Below are 25,218 nucleotides of genomic sequence, written 5' to 3' on the forward strand. Positions count from 1 at the left end.
GGCTTTGAGTGTTTTTTTTTCTTCTTCAGAGTATTTTGTTAAAATAACACATTGTTTAAACTCATTATAGAAAACAGTAAAGCACAATTTTAATCTCAATATCCATCTTAAATTTATTTTTATGTCAAGTTTTAGCTGGATTTAATTCATTATTGAATTTATAAGATGTTTTTAAACTTTTTTGGTCATCAGATATCTGTTAGGTAGGAACCACAACATTTTTCATGGCATACTTCATATTTAAACAAAAGTCCTTCATTATTACACAACAAATGCTGTTTTGAAACCAACATTCCATAATAAGAGATTTACAATTACACAGAATGTCCTTGTTATTCCAAATTAAGTAGTTCTGAGGTGAGATATGAGAGAAAGCAGACATCTTTGCAAGGATTTTATCAATGTTGTTATTGCAAACAAGAAAAAAATGTAAATGCCAACTTATTTGGACTATGCGGTATACGGAACAAAGGAATATATGTTTTTTGAAGAGTTTTTTTTCACCAAATAATCTTAAAGCATGGAAATCCAGGAAGTTAATTCCACCATTTTTATGAAAATGTATAACAATCGTCTTTTTTAACTTATGAATCCTATTTTCCATACAAAGTTAAAGATCATTTGTTTTGGTCATATATCTTCTGCCTTAGTGAGCAAGATTTATTCATTTATTTTTTGATAAATCTTCTAAAATCACATCACAGAGGAGGTTGCACCCATATTTTTAAAGTAGCGACACCAGGGATAAGGTGTATATTGTAATATTTTGAATTTAAATGGGTCATCATTGGACATATGCTAATATCTGTGTGCACAGAGTGAATTGGTGATATGTGTGTTGCATCGCCTGTCATATATTGAACACCATTCCGACAAAATGTGTGTTATTCGTGTAATAAAACTCCGGCTCCTTTCTCCTTAACAATCCATTACGGGTACTAGCGATTACGCATTGCATTGTGGGACGCGGTGCTGACGGCGAAGTCAAGATGGCAACGAACGTCAGGCAGGAAGAGCCTGCAGTGAGAAGGCCGTGAAACCTGTTTGTAACCGAAAGTCAGTGCTTTTCTCACGGTCGGACCATAAAGATCGTCCCGACGAAGTGACAGCCAGCGCTCAGAAGACTCCGAAGCGTTTGCGATCAGCTAACACACTGTCAAAACTACTGAGGAGACAGTCTCGTATGAATTCCGACGAGAAGGAGGACTGTGAGTGTGCGCCACCACAGGCCCAGGCTAATCCCGCGAGAGGACCTGAGAGGTGGGGACAACGGCAGGAAACATCCGGGGATGCTAGCAAAGCAGCGAGCGCAGATAGCTAGCTGGCTAACAGTGGCGGCTAAATGTTAAATTTTGCTGCAGCGTGAATAAAATTGGGCTGTGATTTATGCAATCATAGCAGGGGCCAGCCATTGTTTGAACGAAGAGTGCATCATGTTTACTATGCTTCTCCAAATAGGATTCATGCTGAAATAAATACTATTTTTGAGGTCAGAAGGCTAGTTAGCAAGGCTATTTAGCGTGCTAAGTCAGCGTCAGAATACCTGCTCCTGTCATTTCTGCCCAGTTCAACAGAAGTGGGCTCACAGTATGTATTCCAGATGCATCGAATACTATATAAATAATGCAACACACACCCTAAACCCGTGTGTCATTTACATCTGAAAACATTCTGAATTGTTTGCATCCCTTATATCTCCTGACAGTTATACATACAGTCTGAAGCAAAGCCACCACCAAAGTCCATGTGCCCCAAGAGTTCCTCCTTCCTTAGAAAACGGCATTAAATGTGTGCTTATTTTGCATATTTAATACAAGTTAAATTTATTTGTTGTTGAGTGATATATTTGAATGATAATGCGATCTGTCAACCCATCAGATTGTGTGTTGAGAGGGCTTGGTGTTAAAAGTCCCAACTATGCATTTTCATTCCTGCCTTGCAGCTTTAAAAGTTAACAGAACATTAATAAATCATAATAATGGCAATATCATCTCCGGGGAGCCTATTAGAACTTTTACAGCACAGTGCAATTGAAGTTTTATTGTTATTTTGCTCCTTCAGAGATATCGAGGAGCCTGATATAGAAAACCCAGAAGCAAGCCGAATGTAAGTCCTACTGTTTGTCTCTCGATTCAGATTTTATATTGTTGTATTTATTTTTGTTGTTATTTTCTGCACATACTGTATACTGTGTGGCTGCAAATGTGAATTTCCTCTCTGGGTAATAGTAAAGGTGTATTCTATTCTATTCTATTCTAGATTGTGTGTTATCAGTCGATATTGTGTTGTTAGACAACAACCAAACAGAATTATTTACAGTTATATCTGGTAGCAGAAACCCACAGCTCTCTGCAGCTTTATATTAAACCACAAAATACCGACTTTTTATTTGTAAATTTTCCTGTTGCACTTTGTAATTCCAAGGTGGCAATTGAAGTAAAATGATGGCAAAGCTTTATGACCCAAAAAAGCCTCAATTAGTGTCTGTTGTTCAATATAAGCATTCATTTCTGGTTTTCATTGACATTTTATTGTTGCATTCTTTTCTACATGAATGTTCATGATGTTCACCAGTGTAGCTTTTTCTGCTAAACCCTTAAAGAAATCAAATTCAGGCAGTTAAATAAATTCCTGGTCTGCTCACATGGCTATTATTTCCTCACTTGACTTTTAATTGAGTTCTTTTAACCTTTTTTCATATACAAGAAGGAAAACGAAGAGTTATCTACCATTAAAATATGTTATTTTTTTTAAAAAATGACCCCCACCCACCAACATTTTCACAAAGTGAAGGGAAGCATCAGCCATGACGGAGAGGAAATACTTCTTTTGAAATGGAAGAAACCTGTGGGAAAACCAGTCTTGGAGGTGGCAGCCATCTGCAGGACTGGTTTGGGTTTGTGGGAAGGAACAGAACAAGATAGAGGGAATGAAAGAACATTAGAGTATTACAAGCTGGTTAAATCTGAGTTCTTTTTCCAAGGCCAGGTTTTTATCTCTGATTCTTTGTGGTTGATGCTACTGAAGAAAAACCCACAAGGCAATTAGCTTCCCTTCATTGCCCCTCCCCCCCTTTTCACTTTTGTGTAGACATCTGTGCAACTGTTACTATATCGAGTATTGACGCCTTGCTGCACTCCCACCTCTAACTACAGGAAGCGAGCAGCTGCCAAACATCTGATAGAGCGCTACTACCACCAGTTAACCGAGGGCTGTGGGAACGAGTTGTGCTCCAACTCATGGTGCGCCTCGTCGGCGGGCTTCCGCCGCATGGACAACAATGCGGCGGCGGTCAAAGCCCTGGAGCTGTACAAGGTCAACGCCAAGCTGTGCGACCCGCACCCTTCCAAGAAGGTCACGGCGTCCACCTACCTGGAGAGCAGCACGCACAGCAACAGGAAGATCAACCACCAGGACATCAACTCAGTACGGGACAACTTCAAAGGTCAGCTCACGAGCATCCATGAGACATATTTTACAACACAGCAATCAGATACACGTGTAGTTATTGTTTTCACCCTTTGATGGCAGTGGTGTATATACAGTAGGGCTGGGAAATATGGACCCTATAAAGCAATGCTTCTCAAATTGGGGTGTGCAATGGCACGATAGGGGGTACTTGAGAGGGATAGTGGAAAAATAAAAAAATCATATTAGTGATGATGGAAATGATCTTGAATAGAACATGAAGGGTCAGTTGTCGTTCCACACAATTCATTCCACTCTCATTAATTCTATCCTTATGCTCAATAGATGTTTTTTCATAGAATTATGAGCAAAATGTTGTAGTCGGACATAAGGGGGTACTTGGATTCAGAAATGAGAGAAAGCGGGTACTTGAGCCAAAAAGAGTTTGAGAACCACTGCTGTAAACGTGTGAGTGAGTTGTGTTGTGTGGCTTGTTTAAGACACACTCAGAAATCCATCAAACTGCTTTTCATGCTGTTCTAAGAAGTAGCAAAAGCAGCGACTCCTAAAACAAATATTTTAAAATAAAATAAGCTATTAAAAAAAAAAAACTTGATATATCGCCCAGCCCTAATATACAGCCTCCGTTTCCCAAACTCCGTTTCAGGTTTTACACATTTCTGTGCCATGTTACACTTTTTCTTTTGGTTTCGGTTTCATCATTTCTCCGTGTTTTGATGGCTGTGCTTGAAATCTCAATAACTATACACTGGCTACTATATACTATAAGTATGATTAGGATGTTGAGCATTCCCACTGAAGTGTACTTCCAAGTTTACCGAGATGCATTTCAAACCTACAATGACAAATACCTGAAGCACACCGAGACTAACTTTTGATCCATAAAACTCACGGGAAACACGACTGCTGACATTTCAGAGATTGAAGTTCCTGTTTTTGTCTCCAGTTTTATTGCCAATCATATTTCACCCTATAAAACATGTTTTCAAATGTTTAAAATTACAGAAGGTTTGTGTGATTCTACTCTTCTGAGCGTCACTTTATTATTTATTTACTGTTACTCTAACTTTTTATGTGTAGATGTGAGTTACTTGACAGAGGAAAAGGTCTTTGAGATCCTGGACATCTGTGGGGAGAACGAGGACTACTCTCCACTCATCCGGGTCATAGGTCGGGTTTTTTCCAGCGCCGATGGGTTGGTCCAGAGTTTCCGGAGGTCCAAACCTCACACCAAGGAGGAGCTTAAGTCTCTCCAAGGTAAGGACGAGGATAAGGACGAGGACGAGAAGGAGGCGGCGTCCTGCTCCGCCACAGCGATGGAAGATGACTCCCCCACCTCGTCCTCGTCGTCAAGGCTCGGGGAGGGGTCCTCAGGGGAAAACGACGTCCAGAAGTTGGCACCTGATGAGGTGTCAGTGGACATTGAGGCCGTGCGGCGAGTCTATGAGCGACTACTGTCCAATGAGAAGATAGAAGCTGCCTTCTTGAATGCACTGGTCTACCTCTCGCCAAACGTGGAGTGCGACCTGACGTACCACAACGTGTATTCCCGAGACCCGAACTACCTTAACTTGTTTGTTATAGTGATGGAGAACAGCAACCTCCATAGTCCAGAGTACTTGGAAATTGCTCTTCCTCAGTTCTGCAAGGCCATGAGCAAACTGCCGTTGGCCGCGCAGGCTAAGCTAGCTCGCTTGTGGTCGCATTATAGCGCCGAACAGATGCGGCGTATGGTGGAGACCTTCCAGCAGCTCATCACCTACAAGGTGATCAGCAACGAGTTCAACAGCCGCAACCTGGTCAATGATGACGACGCTGTGGTGGCGGCCACCAAGTGCTTGAAGATCGTCTACTATGCTAACGTGCTAGGTGGCGACCTCGACATGGAGCACAACGAGGAAGAGGATGAGGAGCCCATTCCCGAATCCAGCGAGCTCACCTTGCAGGAGTTGTTGGGGGAGGAGCGACGGAACAAGAAAGGTCCACGCGTGGACCCGCTGGAAACAGAGCTGGGGATTCGTACCAACGACTGCCGGCGGCCACTCATACCTTTCGAGGAATTTGTCAATGAGCCCTTGAACGAAGTGCTGGAGATGGACAAGGACTACACTTTCTTCAAGGTCGAAACGGAAAACAAGTTTTCTTTCATGACGTGCCCGTTTAGCCTCAACGCTGTCACCAAGAACCTCGGCCTGTACTACGACAACCGCATCCGCATGTACAGCGAGCGACGCATCACGGTGCTCTACAGCCTGGTGCAGGGTCAGCAGCTCAACCCCTACTTGAGGCTCAAAGTGCGCCGAGACCACATCATCGATGACGCTCTGGTCAGGGTACGTGGAGCAAAGATGGCCTCCTCCTCCTCCTCTTCTTCTGTTGTGACTCCCTTTTGAGATCAGTGTCCTGCTTTGTCCCTCCAGCTGGAAATGATAGCGATGGAGAATCCTGCAGACTTGAAGAAGCAGCTCTACGTGGAGTTTGAAGGAGAGCAAGGTGTTGATGAAGGAGGCGTTTCCAAAGAGTTCTTTCAATTAGTGGTGGAGGAGATCTTCAACCCGGACATTGGTAAGAAATCAGTGCTAGTGAAGCAGCAAGCGGGGATGAGTAACTAACACCTTTTTTCTGCTGAAAACAAATTTATTTGGTATAAAGTAGTGATGGCACCGAAATGAAAATTCGCGGCCAAAAGCGAAAAACTAAAACGCGGAAAAAAATTGTTTTGCACATTCGGCCCTCGACCTAATTTAATGCGCCCCCCAAAGTAAATGTACAAAATGACAGAAAAATACACAAAACAAGAGCAAGAGTACGTTAAAAAACACAAAGAAATACAACATTGCAGGAAAATACAGTAAAAGACAAGAGAAAAACGCATGAAACTACTACAAAATGAACAAAACGACAGTAATACACAAAATTACTCAGAAAAATATAGACGATTACAACAAAAAGACAAGAAAAACACGAAAAATGACTCTGCAAACCCACAACACTAACAAACAAGCAAAACAACAACAGGAATACAAAAAAGTACTCCAAAGAACGCAAAATGACAACACAAATACACAATATGTCTGCAAAAAACATCTATTTTACAGGAAAATTACACAAAAGGACAACAGGAATGCACAAAATGCCTCAGTGACCAAGACAACAACAAACATACACAGAATGAGAGAAAAACACACAATCACTATTAAACTCTTTGTTCTTTCCTGTATTAATGCTCAGATTGCTCATTATTCTAAATGCTCAGATCAAACAAACACATTTTTGTGGCCTCGCTGTGATAAAAGTTGCCTACCTCTGCTTTAAACAATAAATCAAGTAAAAATATGAAAATATTTTGTTCCCATTATCACAACTTCCTGTTTCGGCCAAAAACCGAACATTTTCGGTTGCCAGAATTTTCGGTGTGGTTGATTGATTCTTCTCCCAAATCTTGACATTTTAGTCAAAGCATTGCGATTCGACGTTTTTGTAAAAATGTTAGTGGCTGTCTTCTATTGGTTAAAACTATATTTAAAAACCAAACCAATTTTAAATGTATCCATGCGACGAGGTTTGAATGGCTTTTTTTTTTAAATTCAGTTTTCTACATGTTTTTTTTTTTTTTTTTTTCTTCTTAACATTTGTGTCTTTATTCATTCAGGAATTTTTCTACAGATCTATCAACTTGCAAACAGTTTTTTTTAATTTGAAATAGAAAAAAGGGTTGAAAATGTATATAATAATAATAGAGTATATTAGTAATTGTAGTTAAATAGTAACTCATGGAACAAATGGAGGTTTTTAACATCTTTTATCGCTAACCAGGAAACAGTCGTAAGTCTGTCACCAGTAAAATGGACACCCGTGTCACCATTAAGTGATAACGGAGTAGGAGTGTTTGTTTGTTTGTTTGTTCTCATTTCATTTCACTGGAAGTAAAGCAAGTAAAGTTTTATTCTAAAATGAAGGTTTTTCAAAATAAAAGTTGGCAAAAAACAAAGGGAATTTCCCCCAAATTGATTTCAGCTGCACATTAGCACGAGCCTCATCGTTTAGTGCCTGATGCAAGTATTTATGGCGTCATCTTAATGTGAAATCTTAGCGTGATGCTAACGACGCTGCGTTTCCTCCCGCAGGCATGTTCACATACGACGAGCGGACCAAGCTGTTTTGGTTTAACGCATCGTCGTTTGAGAATGAAGGCCAGTATACGCTGATCGGCATCGTTTTGGGTTTAGCCATCTACAACAACTGCATCCTAGACGTCCACTTCCCCATGGTGGTCTACAGGAAGCTCATGGGCAAGAAAGGGACATTCAGGGACTTGGCCGACGCAAATCCGGTAAAAATTCCCCTTTAAATAGAATCTGAACCCTAAGAAAGAGGTCAACACTAACCGAGATCTGACTGTGTTGCCAGGTTCTTTATCAGAGTTTGAAGGAACTACTGGAGTACGAGGGCAGCGTGGAGGAGGACATGATGATCACCTTCCAGATTTCCCAGACAGACCTGTTTGGGAATCCACTCATGTACGATTTAAGGGAAAACGGGGACAAGATCCCAGTGACAAACGAGAACAGGAAGGTAAACCAGTCTCGTCTCGTATCTGCTTATTATCGTTAACAGTTGAAGGATTGACTTTTTGACCTATTGCAGTATCACATAATTTACAATAAATAATTTGCAATTATTGCAATATTTAATAATTACAATAAATAAATAATGTGCAGTTATTGCAGCATTACATAATTTACAATTCTTGCAATGTCACATAATTACAATATAAAAAATAATGTCCAGTTATTGCAATATTACTTCATTTACAATTATTTAACTAATATTTGTATAATATTGCAATACAATAATAATATTAAAACAGTGACACTTAAAAACTGAGTTAGATTGAAAATATATTTTATAATTAAGTCAATATGTTTAAAAAAAAAAGTAAATATCAAGAAGAATATTTAAAAAATAATATCTATTTTGAATGACGCCAAACTACACAAAAATACTGAAAGCTCATAAAAATTCATTCAGATTCAGCAATTTGATAATGCATCGAGCTAAAGAAATAAAAAGTATTAATGTCGGATATAATGGTTTTGTATTTACAAGTTTAGCTTGTAGTCATTTGTTTGTTTCTTGGTGACGTATTTAAAATTTGAATATATTGAATAATATTTTCCTCTTATGATCCTGCGCGTTTCTGTTTTCTATGAAGAGAAATGTTAGGAATGCAAACCCAGTCACGTGTGTGCACGTGTGTGTCATAAATGACGCTGTATCGCTGTGCGTCTCTTCTGTTCGCAGGAGTTTGTTGCACAGTATTCTGAGTACATGCTGAACAAAAGCATAGAGAAGCAGTTCAAAGCCTTCAGGAGAGGCTTCCACATGGTCACCAACGAGTCGCCGCTAAAGTACCTGTTCAGACCCGAGGAGATCGAGCTCCTGATCTGTGGCAGCAGGGTGAGAGGCAGCATGTATCATCTATCATAGATCAGTGCTTTGTGCTGCTGGGAGGCACGCGTTAGTCGCTCACTTTACTTTCACTCTGCAGAACTTGGATTTCCTCGCACTTGAAGAGACGACGGAGTACGACGGCGGCTATAATAGAGATTCTCGAATAATCAAGTAAGATTTAAAAAAAATCTGCTTTAGGTTTGATTTAACTGAAGAGTTGCCAGATTTAGTTTCAATCATCCGTTAGTGGGAAACACTCGTATTTGCCACACCAGTGAATGACCTTTTTCTCGTGTTGCAGGGAGTTCTGGGAGACTTTGCACTCGTTCGGTGAGGAGCAGAAGCGCCTCTTCCTGCAGTTCACCACTGGCACTGACAGAGCACCCGTGGGTGGCCTCGGCAAGCTGAAGATGATCATCGCGAAGAACGGCCCCGATACGGACAGGTGAGCTCATCAGGCCTGAAAAAACCCGAAAATGAGTTGACGCAAATGATCTAAGACGGGGGGGGGGGCAACCCTGGTCCTCAAGAGCCACTATCCAGCATGTTTTAGATGTTTCCCTCTTCCAACACACCTCATCATCAAGCTCTGCAGAAGCCTGATAACGATCCTGGTCATTTCAATCATTTGTGTTGGAAGAGGGAAACATCTAAAACTTGCTGGATAGTGGCCCTTGAGGGCCAGGGTTGGACACCCCTGATGTAAGACAATGTTTTTGGTCTAATTTCTGCTTGATTTCAATGAAACACAGTTGCCCTCACTATTGACCTGTTGCCATGGTTGCCCGAGGAAGTGTGGAACAGTCAGCTGAGCACTAGCTTACTAGCACTGAAAGCTTACCAAAATGAAAAAGATTTGTGTGATTGTCTAAGGCAGGGGTTCTCAACCTTGGGGTTCGGACCCTATTTGGGGTAGCGAGACAAACTAAGAATATATTTGGAACCATTTGAGGCTATTTTGGCTTATTTTTACCCTTTTTCTGCAACGACACCAAACTTTCTATATTTTAACTTATTTCCATCACTTTTGATTCATTTTTGCGACATTACTCCCATTTCTGCCTCTTCTCCATCAAACTGCAATGCCTTTCCTGCACAGTTATTTCACTTTTAAGACATTTTCGGCACTTGTTCTCTACCCTTTCCGCCACTTTTCCCAACTAACGTTGCATTTTTTGACCCATTATTGTCATTTTTAACCACTTTTCATCATATATTATGCTTACTTTTACCCTTTTTTTTGCGACTACACCAAACTTACCATATTATAAGCTATTTTCATCACTTATTCTTGCCATATTTTTTGCTCCTTTTAATGCATTTTTGCTACATTACTCCCATTTCTGCCACTTTTCCATCAAATTTCAATGTTTTTTCTGCACTTACATATAAAGCCTTTCCACCACTTCTCCCACCTAACGTTGTGTTTGTTGACCCATTATTGTCACTTTTAACCTCTTTTCACTATATAATATGCTTATTTTTGCCAATTTAACCACATTCTGGTGTATTTCTGGGAACTTTTATTACATGAATTTTGACGAAACACCAAGAAATCGATAGCAATATTTACTTAAAAATAAAGTACTGTTTTGTTGCATGTATTTGTTATTCAATTATTTTGGGGTTGGACACCCCAGCACCCCAACAGATATTGGTAATAAAACTTAGCAACAAGCTTTGCACATAATCACAGCCAGAAAAAAAATGTATTTAAGTTTCCATGTTTTATTTTTTAAGTTAATTGTCGTATTTTATTGTTGAACTTGGGGTGAAACTTTAATTTAGCACCGTGGTTGTATTTATTTAGGCACAATAGCAGAAAGAAGGAAAAAAATAATTACATTTAAAAATGAATATATATATTTAGGCAAAATTGGCCTTCATAAAGTTGAATAAGTTGAATTATTTAGCTTTAGACCAATCATTTAAATCCATTGATGGGTTTGGTTTCATGTTTTTAAGCTTTTTTTTGCAGTAAGGGTTTAATAATTGCTAAATAATTTGCTTTAAAACTTCAAACGTCAACCACGTTGAACGTCAACCATTGTAAGAAAATCCTTGACTTTGTGTGTGTGTGTGTGTGTTTTTTTTTTTTTTTAATCTCACCAGATTACCCACATCTCACACATGCTTTAATGTGCTGCTGCTGCCTGAGTACGGCAGCAAGGAGAAGCTGAGGGAGAGACTGCTAAAAGCCATCACCTATGCCAAAGGGTTTGGTATGCTCTGAGCCCCCCACCCACACTTTACCCCCCCCCCCACCCCCCCGGCGACCCCTTCCCTGTACCAGACACCATCTGAAAGGCGAGAAAAGGACACAGCCCGGTATGTTTCGAGGAAGTCAAACATGACAGAGGACTAACGGTTGTACTGCAGCGTCCCACCCACCACAGTCAGTGTAAGCACAGAGAACCTCCAAGTCCCCCCCCCCATTCCCACACCCACGCCATCGGGAATGTGCCGCAGCCTCCTCCGCTTCATTTTGTTCTCTCTTTGTACAGAAAGGATTGTTCTCCTCATTATTTATTTGAAGTTTAAAATGGCTTCTGTTGGGAACGGGTGTGGGGGGGGGGAAAATCAATGTGATCGAAGTAAATTTTGAATATCGCAGAAAAAAATATGGTTAACAAAGCTCTCTTCCAAACAATTAATCAATTTCCCTCCAAGCATTCCACTTCCATCCATCCATCCATCAAAAAAAAAAAGTTTTTCGCATTTGTCGGGGCTTTTCCTGCAGGTTAGACTGCAATCACATCCGAGCTGTGTAAAGTGCACTTAGACTTTTTCAGAATGTTTGTTTTTTGGCCTCACGTTGCCATTGATTGTCAAAAAGCATCTTCTTGCATTGTCTTCCTGTGTTGACGTTTCTAAATAAATAAACAAAGAACAAATAGTATTTACACACCAGTGCCGTTGGGACTGTGATGCCTGTGGACGTGCACGTAGAGACGTAGAGAGAGTTGCACACGGGAGTCGTGTCTTGCCAACAGATACAGTCGGTGTGTAACCAGGTGAAAACCGTACACCAGAGGGCGCTGTTGCTCCATCTCTATTTATTGGGCCTCAGGCTGTGGTTATACCTGTCACTCCTTACAGACTTGCGTTGAAATATTTTCCAAAATAAAGTTCACTTTTTTTTTTTAATCTTCACATTTTACAGGTAAATTAAGCGTTTTAACTTTATCTCATAGCTCATAGAAATGATTTTTTTTTTTTTAGGTGTATTCCATCATTCTATTCACACATATGATTCAATGAGGATTTTCCCTGTTTGATATTTTATAAAATGGGCATCATCGGATAAAGTTTGTATGTGTATTATACAAGAAAATAGAAATACTTTGACAAATTGACACAGTATTTATTGAAACATGTTTTCCAAACTGCTGTTAGTAGATAATAGATGATTAAAAGTGAGTGCATGTATACTAAGGTAAAGTATCCTTTTTATGCATTTAAATATTTCGATTTTAACTGAAAGAAATGCAGTTAGACAAAAAAAAAAATTCACAGATTTTTGCGTTTTTTGTTTTTTATGTTTCTGTGATGTATTTTTTATTTAATTTTTCTCCTAATATGTAAGTATTTCTTATTCAGGTTTGAATCTCCTGTCAGAATATTGCCATTATTTTTCATTTTTTTACTAATAAAAAAGATAATTTCTACCTTATTGCAGGGGCTGCTACTGTCTAAGATCTCAGAACAAGAGCTTGTCCTTTTTTTCTGTTGTAGCTTTATTTATTTTTTTTTTTAAACAATCCAAATATTTGACACCAAAATCTTTTTTTTCATCTCTAAAATATTTTTTGATTTAAAAAAAAAAAAAAAAAAAAAGAATTATTGATTGTTTTTTCTGACACGTTTTACACAAATAATCACGATTTTATTTTTTTTTTTTTTGCCTTTTTTTCGAAACTTAAAACCAAATTTTTAAAACTTTTGGGCTCAACTTTCATTTATTTATTTTAACTTGTTTTTATTTCTTCTTTTTTTGCTTCTGAAACACTCAAACTTCGACCTTCAAGCAATCTCTTACATTATTTGTGAGGGTTTTAGTCTTAAAATTATAATTCTTCAACTCTGACAAGACCATTATTTTCTGTTGGTGTTTTAAAGTAAAGTAAGGGCAGGTATAACTACAGCTTTCAGACAATTATGTAAGATATAACAATCTTTCGTCCGTAGTTTCTCTTAAAAATCTGTTAAATGCCATTCAGCTGTGTAGGGATGAAACTCATACGTTAAACTCAGTGTTAAAGTTTTCCCGTGTGAAAATGAGCCCACGTTTCTTGAAATCCACATACAAATTTGCTGGTTTGACAGCATTTTTTGACCAAGGGGGATTGGCACATGCCCGTTGTGGTGTGACTTCTTGTTAGCATTGCTAGCATTGAAGACGCATACTCAAGTTAGTTAAAATGTGTCGGTAGCACATGGAGGCGTCTTTGCCAAGTCTAGTCGTCAGGTACTTAGTAGGATTGCTACGTGCCAGGTCTACATTGACCAATTGTATTGCGGTCATATACCACTACAGTCGATGAAACAAATGTACGGTAGATTTGCAGATGGTTGTTCGGAGTGGTTTGCGCCGTAGCATGTGTTAGCATTTTTACCGATTGTACACACATTGCAAGAAAGGCTTTATGCTCGTATCCAGATGACCTGTGTCAAAGTTATATGCCACTCTACTTGGGTTAGCGGATGCCGACTAGCAAACAGAAATATCTTGAGATAACATAGCTGTACACGATGTAGCGTATATGTGTGTTTTTGTTGATTCTTGAGTCAAGCATTTGCCTTTTCTACGTTTGACTGTTTTCAGTGGCGTAAAAGCCAAATATGCTAACCAGTTTCTCTAGAAGAGGCTTAAGCTAACAAGGAAGAATCAACACTGTAGCATCAGTGGGTACTTTTGCTTATTCGACTGTGGCTCAGGTGGTAGAGGGATTGTCTTCTGATCGAGACGCTGGGGGTTTGATCCCAGTCTATACCTGTCTATGTGTCGAAGTGTCCTTGGGCAAGACACTGAACCCTAAGTTGCTCCCAGTGGTCTACTAGCACCTTGCATGGCAGCTCAGTCCAATTGGTGTGTGAATGGGTGAATGACCTGACATTGTAGCGCTTTGACACTAATTCAGAAAGCGCTATATAAATCAAGTCCATGTACCATAGTCTACAGCAACCAGTTCTTCATGTGTCAGGTTAACATTGACCAGTCGCTTTGTCCCAGGCATGTCCCATCTTTGAGGTCCAGACATTAGCCACTAAAGTCTACGGCATCAGAGTTCTTGGTCAATCCTACAGTTTTCAGAGCAATGTGGAACTGTCCTTTGTTTAAAAATAAGTCTCTGAATAAATCTGGTAAAGGTGTCATGTGACCTCTGTATGGTACTACAGTTGCATGGTAATATCCTTGTGTTCTTTTCATCTCTGTTTTTCTTCCCTTTGGGTTTAATAGATACATTTATCAGATTCTTTCAAGATCATCTACAGTTCCACTCTTTGCTGCACCACTAAAGCCTGTAATTTGACACCAGCAGCTGATCTCAACCTAGATATGCTGTCGACTTTTATGTGACAAAGACATGATTACGAGAAAGGATGACACTGGAATGAGATATCAGAAAACAACATTGGGCATCAATGTTTGACAGCAGTTATTGAAGCTGGTCGAGGCCAACTAGGCAAGTGTAGCGTTTTCTTCTGGTTGGAAGTGAAATCTACTTCCTTTTGCCCCATTGGCAAAAGGAACTAGATATGAAACGAGACTTTGATATCCTTAAGGCAAACTTGAGCTCAGTCTGCTGCTGTTCACGCTAATTCTGAGCCATTTTCTTTTCTTTTGCTTCCCAAACACGCTTGGGTGACGTTAAGGACCATCTGTGTTTTAAACTTAGCCTTTGGACAATATGGAGGAGTGCCTGGAATTGTGGTTTTAGCACTAGACTGTGTTGGAGTCACTTTTGGCTGTCTAACCCAACCCCAGACCTTGGTTTTTGTAATGCGGAAAGTGCTGGATGACCTGGTAAAGGTGACGGGTCAAAGGGGAATGGATTTCCTCTAAAGGTTTAGTGCAACTGTTCAACTCTCGAGTGTTTTTGGAAACATTCTGAATAAAGATGACTGCGTTTTTCCAATGAGTATCGTCTGAATGTTCTTATTCAAGATCAACCTTTGAAGCCTTACAATAATGCCATCAACAGCTAAGCTGTGTTACTCCTGCAAGCATTTCACTAATGTAACCCTTGATTGCTAATTGAACATTAATCATAATCTTGTCTTTATTTTGATGAGTAGGCCTGGTTGTGTTTTTCTTGAGCAGCGATAAAACCTCCATGAAGGGAATGGAGAAACCTTTTTCTCTATTTAAAACTGGCATTAGTGACATGAAAAATTGCAAGTTTGGATGGAAACACAAACTCTTTTAACAAGGACTTGGCTAGACTCTAGAACGAATGGAAATGTCATGTTTTAATAACACATATTGGCAGGGACAGAATTGAGCGAGCACACTTGCACACGTGGGAAGCTTTGAAAACAGACCCTTTGTTTTAGCATCAGTGACGGTGATGGGGTAGAGAAAAATGTACACCAGAGTGAAGACAAGAGAGCAAATAATTCTAACCATAAAACCACCCTGGCCAAGCAGTTAACCAGCAGAAGAACCATGGGGGGAGGAACTTCTGGGGAAGAAAGTTAAGGTAAGACAAGTTTAATTTCTGGATGAATAATCAAAACATTTTATTACTGGATATTTAATTCCATTAAAACAAGTGTATGAAGTTCAAGCACAGAGAAAGTCATTTGTGGGGGGGGGGGAAGTGGTGTTTTTTTGCTATCAAAGTCTGGCTCTTGATTTTGGGACCTTCAGGTGATCTGCAATTAAGAAAAGAAATGTTTTAAACATGTATTCTATTGCATATGACAACAATAACATCACTTTAAACATTTATTTACAATGTTTAAATATTTTTGAGAAGTCCAGATTTTGCCAGATGTATTTTTTGTAAATAATTAACAAGTTTTCCTTTCGATTGTTCCAGCCCGGTGTGATAAATGCCATAATGTTTTGCTGCCCCTGCTTAACTCTTTTGGAATAGCATCCTATCACTCATCTGTGTTTGGGTTAAAAACGGGAGATTTTAGACACCTGTATTATCTTTGAAGCTTGGGTATGTAACATATAAAAGATACATGATACCTGTGATGTCTTTTCTTGGTAAAGAAGTGTAAAACCAGTAGCCGGTCCCAGTATCGGATTGATAAAGAGTTCATTACCAGAGGAACCAGAACGGCATCCTGCATTGTGACAACAGAAATCAACTTTTAATGCAAACTTTATTTGTCTCTTAAGAAGAAATTGGTATTGAAAGCCTTGATTAGCAATGACAAGTTGCTTGGTTGAGGAAAACTTATAGAATTTTGTTTTTCCCACACACATCCAACACACTACCGACATTTACTTTATGCTAATATCAGGCAAATATTATCAGTGGGCCTATAGAACTGGACATTCAGGCTTTTTATCTTTTAATAAATCTCCTTGCGAGGCAAGATGACACTATTTGGTCTTTACCTGAAGAACAGGTTCTTGAGGTCCAGGATGTTTCCAGATCGGCAGCCGGATTGGTCAACTGTGGCTGTGATGTTGATGTCATAGCTCTGTCTGGAGGAAAAAACACAACAAATACCAGTGATGGGTTGAAATCAAGCTTTCTCCAAAGGTTACCCAGTTCATCCCGTGCGAAGGATCCAAGAGTACCTGTTGTTTGCAACGAGCAGGATCGTCCCTGACAGGGTCTGTCCACTTTTGGCAAATAGTGGTGTTTGAAGCAAACACCGGACCTGGGACCAGCGTGAGGGTGGCTCTGTGGGAGCTGTGGAAAGCCACACAGTGGTTCTGGAAAAGAGAGCGGTAACTGTTTTCTCACTGCACAGGAAATCAAGATTAGGAGTAAAGAAGCTATTGTTGGTGTAGTACTTGGAACCCTGATAGGCCACATCAAACCAAAAGGCGAGACCATGGATCAGACCAGACTGCAGCAGCGGAAACACAAAAGGGATCTCAATCCTGAAAGAGAAATAACTTGTTACTTAGGGCTGCTTATGGGTTTCACTTCCCGTGTAAAAAATTACGCAAAACTCAAAGAATGAAAAAGGCTTTGTTTGGTTACAGATGAGGCCTGAAGGTTCTTGTCACACAAAAACATAGATTTCTGCTTCTAGACTTTTTCACAAAAAGTATAAATGCTCAAATATTACATTATTTTAATTATATATATTACATAATGGGGTGCCCAAAAAGAATTAATCCAGTGTGCACATAGTAACACACACTCATTGGTTGTCCGCAACCTAACACAAAGTCAACAGTGGTCGATTGCGATGACCAGTCAATTGGAAAAATATCTTGCGAGGTTAAAGAAGTGTGGCTACCCCTGACCTATATCCTTGCAAACTGTTATCTTCTTTTGCATTTTTAATAGAGTATGTTTGTTTTAAAGTTCTTCCATAACCAAGAACTTAAAGACCTTCTTGAGTAAAGTTTAAATCAACATTAAGAGCATGGTGAAACGAGTTTGCTTGCCATGTTTTTTTTTTGTATTACCTGTGTATATCTTCTTCTTTAGAGTCCATGAAGTTGATGCAGTGTTTTATGGACCTGGACAACAAGATCTGTTCATCAAAAGTATCCTAAGAAGATTGAAAGTTAAACCAGTTATTGTCGGTAAGTCTTGCACATTTCTTTGGAGACATTTTACATTTTTGGTAAGTGGATTTAATAAATACCACAATTCTTACTGGTACAATCTACCATCAGAAGAGGACCTCTCTACAACCTAAACTAAAATGTATCTTTGGTCCACTTTACCACTATTGGCTGCTTGAAGAACTCGTCCACTGCCGCACTGTGAAGAGCACTTAGATTAACTCCGTAGAAGCTTCTCTGCTGCCTGAAAAGACAAGGTACACATGAGGTACCAGCTCATTCAACAAACACAGAGAGAACCTTAAAATGTAAAGACACATTTGTTCAATAATTTAAGTTTAATTCTATGCAGATGATGCAACCCTATGTGTAACTTATTGGTCGATGTCTTCTTGGTTGTCCGTAGTGTTATTATTGTAGAATGACTATATCTGTTCTGTCAACAGGGCGCTGATGGTCTGTTTCAGCCAGTATGGGGGCTTGTTGAGACAACTTCCTAAAGGTCTTTGACTCCCGTCCAAAATTCCTACATTTTTTTAATTGTTTAAAGAAAAACATTTGTTCCATATATTTATACATAGTCTCCACCAGCTTCTTCCAATCAGGGTCTACCTGCCAAGTCACAGTGTTTGGCATCACAACAGGGGGCCAGTCCATCCAAACATACAATTACTCCTACGGTCAGTTTAGAGACCCAATGCAACCTAATGTGAATGATTTTGGACTGTGTGGAGATCCCGGAGGAGACCCATGAATGTTCCAGGAGAACATGCAAAGTACGGTAAAACTAGAGGCACACACTAATGAACGGAAAGCCATCAAAACCAGATTTAAATAATCAAAAAAGTCTTTATTTTTAATATAATTGTCTTTCTAATAATCTTGAAACTGTTTCACTTTAAGTGTTATCTAATAAATGTTTGTGTTTTTTTAACAATACTAGTTTATGTCTTTCTCCTGTTGTCCTAAATATTACAAATTATAATTTTTTCCAGCAATTTCATGTTATTTGGGTTTCATATGGTGTGGTTTGTAATATATATATTTTTTTCAATTATGTAATTTGAAACTTTTTCATTTTGATTTGTCAAACAACATTCTCGATGTACAAATATTGCCTAATATTATTTTCCCCTTGACATTAAGTTCACATACTTAAAAGCTTAAAAAAGAATTTTAATACATTATTCAAATAGACGGTGCAGAAACTTAAGAGTAAAAGAACATTATCATAAATGGGTCGAATTGCCAAAATATTACATTTAATTACAACACCACATACTGTACAATGTGGAAAACTCATAAATGTTCTTTTCTGTATGAAAATTAGATATATTTGAGGTTAAAGAGTAAAAGGAAGCTCTGTGTCCATCGTGAATGTGTTTTTGAACGTGTGTCAGACCAGAAGTTGGCGCGAGCGTAGTGTTCCAGGTACAGTTGATCGTCAGTGAAAGGAGCTACATGAAGATCAGCGAAGGACGGGAACATCAGGCCTGTTTATGGTCACACAAGTAAGTATTAAAAAGGAGGAATTCAAACGTTAGCTACCCGTGTGAGTGCTTACCGTTAGGCTTGAGCCACTTTTTTGCATGTATGAAATTCCCCATTAGCGTGCGATTGAAGAGCATGTAGCTAAACGGCTCTGAGACGATCACGTCCACCATGTCTGGACAGTTGACTTTCTTCACCTCTCCCTGTAGGACCCTGATCTGCTCCGAGAGGTGGTTGTTCTGGACCAGGATCTGGAACAAAGCCCAGAAAGATGCATTTACAACATTGAGTCGTTTCATTGGATCGCAGGTTCTCAGGTAAAATCAAACATAACGTTCAATTCTATATATAGAAAGCATCTAAGATGGAAGGACATTGGAAGGTTTCTTTTTAAGGGCCCTAAGGACGTTGGCTCCCTGGGTATGATTTTAAGTGGCGTTCCCTTGCATAACAGTAAATATGACAGCAGTTTTTTTTTTTTTTTTTGATATTTAGGACCTGAATATCTTTATTTGACCATTTTTTAAAATTTTCAGGAAACAACAACCTAAAAATAATACACATCAAATTGACACTAAACCAAATATCTCTGCGTTGATTCTCCACCTGTGAAAGTTCTGAAACCATTTTAAGCGAGAAAGTGAAAGTGGAATATCAACATGTGGTCAGTGGATCTGTAAAACTCACGTATACAGATTTCATTCCAACATTTCGGAGATTTTCGGAGACCCGCCATTGTGCTACTTACGAAACTTCTGGTTAATTTCAAAACAAGAGCCCTATTTACATATTAAACTAATGGAAGTATGACTAGTGTGCCCACCGTACATACTTCAGAAATGTCCCGATATAGTTTACTGTACATCCAAGTATTTCTTGCATACTCAATGTTTTCATACTATCAAATGTGAACGCACTACTTAATCATTTTGATGTCAGACTCAGTATGAGTAGTACGTTAGTATGACATTTTGAACTCGGCCATAGCGTATGGGGTGCCTCATGTTAAAACTCAGTCAGTACATTCGGCACCCCATAATAGCGTTCCATCATAGCTGTAGCGCTATGCAAATATTGTTTCTCTATTTTTCCAGGGTTTGACATGTTTGACTGAAATGTCTTCACTAACCACAAAGCAGTAGATGCAGAAAGGGAGGTGAAGCCTGTTTGTTTAGGAACAGGATTGAAGCCCAGTAGAGCTCAAACACTGCATGTCTTGAATGAGATCCACTTGGGGACTTTCGACAAATAAATCATCATCTGCGTGAAGACATTATAAAACGTATGTCAGACTCCCTCTCAGATAAATGACGAAGCCCGGTCCTGTGCGGCCGCACTCCCCTTCACCCCTGGCCAGATGTTGATGCAAGCCATTACCTCCGCAGAATGCCACGCTCTGCATGTGATGTATATGTTCTATGTGTGTGTGATCCAGAGCATGGCTGCAGTTCCTTTCCAAAACCAAAGCACACAAACATATTTTCCCAACTCTGCGTGTTATCACCGAGTCGTACTCGTAGCTCAGCCAGGAAAACTATAAGAAAGACCAAATGTGTTTGATTTGATCAGCTTGTAAAGAAGAGGGATGAGGTTCACTGTGCGCTTTAACCTGTGTGTACTTGGACATTGGGCTGGACTCGGTCGCATAGACCATGGATGCTCCAGCTTGGACTGCAAAGAAGGACAGAATTCCTGAACCACAGCAAACATCCAGGACCACCTACAGGGCAGAGGGACATTGGGTCATCGATAGAGACCGTCATTCCTACGGGAGGGATATTTTCCTGGTTAAGAAAGTATAAATCTCTCAGATTCACATATTCTGTTCACCCCAAAGTGTTACTTTCCTGTCATTTTTTTTTAAATATAAATTTTACAAAAAGGGAACTCCCGGAAAAAGTGTAGAAAATGCAGAAAAAGGCACAAAGAAAGACGACGAGAATAATCCAAATGACTCCAAAAACAAACGACTATAAAAATGTATTTAAAAAAGTAGCAGTAAAATATACAAAACTACAAAAATTCACAAAATGACAAATGTCAATAGATGATGCAAAAGGCAACTAAACTGGACAAAATGACTTAAAAAATCACAACAAACACACACAAAATGATAAATAATGTACTGTACAAAACAACAGCAAAAATAAACAATAAAAACACAAAAAAAAAACTTTATTTCCTGTATTAATGCTCAAATCGGTCATTTTTCTAAAAAACTGACTATTGATAATGTTTTGTGACCCCTGTTTGTAGTCTTTTTGTGTAGTTTTTAGTCATTTATTGTGTTTTAGGATTCCTGTTGTGTTTTGTTATCATTTTTTGTGCATTTTTTGAGTAATTTTCAGTGTTTTTGTGTAATTTCGTTCCATTTTGTTAATGTGTTGTTCTGTAGTCATTTTGTGTGTACATTCTAGTGTCTTTTCGTGTTATTTTCCAGTCTAGTGACCAAAGATGAACTATTTTCAACAACATTAATGACGTTGAACGATTCACCTCAGCAAACTGAAACAAAGACATTAATCCAAATGTTATTTAAAAAAGACTGAAGAGATAATCAGGGACATCCGTACCCATGGCCCCACCTTGTTTCTAAAGTCTGCCTCATTGGCTAAGATCGCTCGCTGATAGGTGGCCGTCCTCGGGTAGTCCTGGAGCAGATTCTGCTGCTGGCTCAGACAACCGTGAAACTAATAACAAGTAACCATTTACATTTCTTTGCGCTGTTACTCTTTATTTATCCAACTTTGTGAATAACCAACCTTGTGGAAAGGAGAGTTTCCAGTTGGGCGTATGCTTAAAGCTGACGATCCGTTATCTGTGTCTGTGCGACGTTCCTCTTCACGTCCTCTGCCCAGTAACCTCTGGAGCTTTTTCATATCTGAAGAACGAACGGAAAGATGAGTCCACTGGGGAGTGAGTCGATAAGAAGATGGTAGCAATGCACATATGAACCTGTTGAAGATCTGAACCGAAGCAGGAGAGTGTTCTTGTCAGTGGTGAGGAGGAAGGACTGGCATCCCACCTGACAACAGCTCATTTCTTTGGTTACGCTCAACTGGAACAATGACGCTCTGTTTGCTGGGAGATGATGACATTTCAACATTTCTACTGATATTCAGTTTTTTGAATTAACTGATTATGATCATCAGTCTGACTCTGCCTCCATATCCTTTACAACAGTGTTTCTCAAATGGGGGTATGCAATGGCACTATAGGGGGTACTTGAGAAAGTGGAAAACCAACAAAGGAATGCATTAAAAATACAGAGTTTTATGTTTATTTTTAGTTAAAAATTATGATCTATTTGACTCTTTTATCCAATTTTTGTCCTTTCTTTAATTTTTTTGGTCACTTTTAATTCAAATAAGCTAACTTCTACCCAATAAATACCACTTGTTTCCCCCTTTTCCCTACATTTTGTTCCACATTTTTGTCCTTTTTCACGATTGATTGCCACATTTTGCCCATTTAAGCTACACTTTGCATTAAATACCACCTAGTTCCATTTTTGACCACTTTTGACTGCTTTTGACCATTTTTGGCCACAATGTCTGCATCCACTCGCTCTGCAAAAAACAAAAAAAACAGAAACGTAGCGGACCGTAACGGCCCACTATGGGTCAACAGCCCGACAGATTTAGCTTATGGTGTATTAGCTTAACGCACCATAAGGTTTGCCATGAAAATGGTTTTCTCGCTTGTCAAAAATTGCGTCTTCTGGTTCTCGTTTGCCATAAAACTCGTTTTTCTTCTCGGGAACGGTCGCAGCGGTACAAAAAGTGGTGCATGCGCTCAACGCAAAGTCTGATTCCTATCACGCTAACGTAGCTACATACAGTATTAGCTTGATTACCAATACCATTATCTGGGTATGTTCACTGAGCTACTATAAGTCCAGTTCCAGTGGAGCCAACCTCTTTACGTGCATTAAAATGTCCAATTTCTATCAGACAAAGCCATTTGTTTGGTTTTCTTAAAACTCCTCAGAACAATAATATATTATTTGATCAGATAAAGACAGTGTAGGCCTCAGAACCAATACATTTAAGATCATTTGCTTGAAAAAAAAGATGTAAACGTTTGAAATTGCCTCTCAAAAGTTTGTTTTGATCTCCACGGTAAACATTGCACTCTCTAATTGACATTGACGGAAACGTTTCACCCATTGCATTATGGGATATGGAGTCCCGTAGGCGGATGCATAGAAGTGTTTTTACTTCACCGTGATTTTTTGCATTTGCAGTCAAAAACTCTGCGGTAAGAATGAATTAAAAACACTTCTATGCATCCATCTACGGGACTTCACATCCCACAATGCAATGCATGAAACTTTTCTGACAACGTTAATAAGAGTGTTTACAATGAAGATTGAAAAACAAACTTTCGAGTTAAAAAACTTTCAACTGACTGATTTATGAGGCTTTGGAGATAGCTGGAGACCATTTTTAACCATTATTTAAAAAACGAAGAAGAAGGAAAAAGCACAGATATTTATTTTGTAGGATTAAAAATAAGTGTGTAAGAAAAAATTGATTTGGCGATATATACAGTGCAATTATCGTATTGATCCAAAAATTGTCCAAATCAATTTTTTGAAGTCATATTTTTTAATGAAAAAAAAAAAAAAACCTTTTATAGATGTATGTGGTTACTTTAAAAAAAAAAAAAAAAAAAAAAAAAAAAAAGAATTTAAGAACTTAAAATAATCATAATCTTTCGTATAAGCAAAAGTTAAAATGTAATTTGACAGTTTAATAAACATACTGCTTGTTTTTGATATTGGTACTTGAATTACTGTTAGTTACCATTTACTTCGGGGCCAAAACTGGCTCACAAGCAATTAGTTTTGGCCCGCTGCCCATATTTAAAATTATTACATTTTTTGATATCTTTTAAAATGCAAAAAATAATGTAATACAGTACTGTGTTTTATAAGAAAAAAATTCTAAAGCTGATGTCCAATTACATTATTTTTCTCGAGTTTTAAAGGATTGTGTTTTAGAGTGGAAAATGTTGTGTTTTGATCGTCTAGGTGGGGTATGTTGTGTCCCATTTATATAAGTGTTCTTCAAATTCAAACTACTTTAATTGTTTACTATTGCACAGTTAAGTTATTGGCATATTTAATTTCATGTGCTGCAACTTGAACTATATACATTTTTGGCTCTTCGATGAAAAGAATTTGGGCACGCCTGATTTTACTTGTTCTCGCAAGTTTAGAAGGAAAATTAAATAAATTGTATTACGTATCATTTTGCACTTGTAAAGATGAATCGCGATATATCGCAATGTATATGGCATTGTTTAGTATCGGCATGTATATCGCATCGTGGCATGCAAATCGTGAATTATATTGTGTAGTCAGATTCATGGCAATGCACACACCTAAAAATAAGTAATCGATAATGCACATAATAATAATAATAATAATGATAATAATAATAACAGTTTTGTTACCAGCTCTGCATTCATTACTTCTTATTGACTTACTCTTTTATCTGATTTCTGCCAGTACATACCATCCAGCACCGTGATCTGCTGGTTCTCTGCTCCGGTCGTGCACAGCAGGGTCAGCTCCTGCTCGGCCGACTCACTGATGCTCATCTTTGAATCACATCACAGTAAAACATCAAAGCAGTGGCCATATAGGTCAGTCTCAGTGTCAGAGTCTCCTGTTTTACCTCCTCAGGCCTCCCCGTCTCCTGCAGGGTGAAGACCCTGACGCAGAACGCCGAAGACGCCTCACTCTTCTCCTCCATTCCTCAGAATGACAGAAAGGAGGAACTGAGGATGAGGATGGGTGGGGAGGGATGAAGAGGAGGGGGGGAGGAGCTGACACCGGTGGAGGTCAGGCATCATAAAGTAACACAAGAGACAAAATTAAAGCAAAAAACTTTCTGCCCAGACGTCGTGTGTGTGCAAAAAGGGAGGAAACTGGCCAACCTGGCAACCTCAACCAACCTCTGATGTCCTTGAGCATTGTTGGAATATAATCTATTCTTATTCCAGCGTGTTGGTTAAATACCTTTTATTTTACCTGTTGTGCAGGAAGCAGTTCAATACGTGATCTCGGGCTCAACCACACCCTTCTAAGAAAAATGCCTAGAACAGAGTCTTGAGCAAAATCA

At 38.9% G+C, this 25,218-nt stretch overlaps 2 protein-coding genes across 4 annotated transcripts; one reads left to right on the plus strand and one right to left on the minus strand.

Moving 5' to 3' along the window:
* The first annotated feature begins 947 nt into the window (after positions 1-947).
* Positions 948-11,762, plus strand: LOC114474648 (ubiquitin-protein ligase E3A-like). The gene is made up of 11 exons (XM_028465080.1): positions 948-1,260; positions 2,062-2,106; positions 3,156-3,445; positions 4,510-5,762; positions 5,850-5,994; positions 7,557-7,762; positions 7,840-8,004; positions 8,734-8,889; positions 8,981-9,054; positions 9,185-9,328; positions 10,996-11,762. Exons 1-11 carry the CDS (start codon positions 1,184-1,186, stop codon positions 11,114-11,116), a joined length of 2,676 nt encoding a protein of 891 aa, XP_028320881.1. The 5' UTR covers positions 948-1,183; the 3' UTR covers positions 11,117-11,762.
* Positions 11,763-15,664: 3,902 nt separating this feature from the next.
* Positions 15,665-24,992, minus strand: LOC114474727 (histone-arginine methyltransferase CARM1-like). Of its 3 annotated transcripts, XM_028465228.1 has the most exons (15): positions 24,772-24,992; positions 24,610-24,694; positions 22,043-22,168; positions 21,850-21,968; positions 21,673-21,777; positions 20,697-20,807; positions 19,161-19,338; positions 18,999-19,089; positions 17,759-17,840; positions 17,495-17,580; positions 16,868-16,957; positions 16,649-16,786; positions 16,463-16,552; positions 16,088-16,185; positions 15,665-15,762 (listed from the first exon to the last, which is right to left on the minus strand). In XM_028465228.1, exons 1-14 carry the CDS (start codon positions 24,847-24,849, stop codon positions 16,161-16,163), a joined length of 1,404 nt encoding a protein of 467 aa, XP_028321029.1. In that variant the 5' UTR covers positions 24,850-24,992; the 3' UTR covers positions 15,665-15,762; positions 16,088-16,160. The 3 variants fall into 3 exon arrangements, with proteins under 3 accessions (XP_028321029.1, XP_028321012.1, XP_028321021.1); XM_028465211.1 differs by having other exon boundaries at positions 16,649-16,957; XM_028465220.1 differs by lacking the exon at positions 15,665-15,762 and having other exon boundaries at positions 16,051-16,185; positions 16,649-16,957.
* Between the last annotated feature and the right edge of the window lie 226 nt (positions 24,993-25,218).

This window comes from Gouania willdenowi, chromosome 2, assembly GCF_900634775.1.
Source record: "Gouania willdenowi chromosome 2, fGouWil2.1, whole genome shotgun sequence".
In the NCBI taxonomy this organism is placed as follows: Eukaryota; Metazoa; Chordata; class Actinopteri; order Blenniiformes; family Gobiesocidae; genus Gouania; species Gouania willdenowi.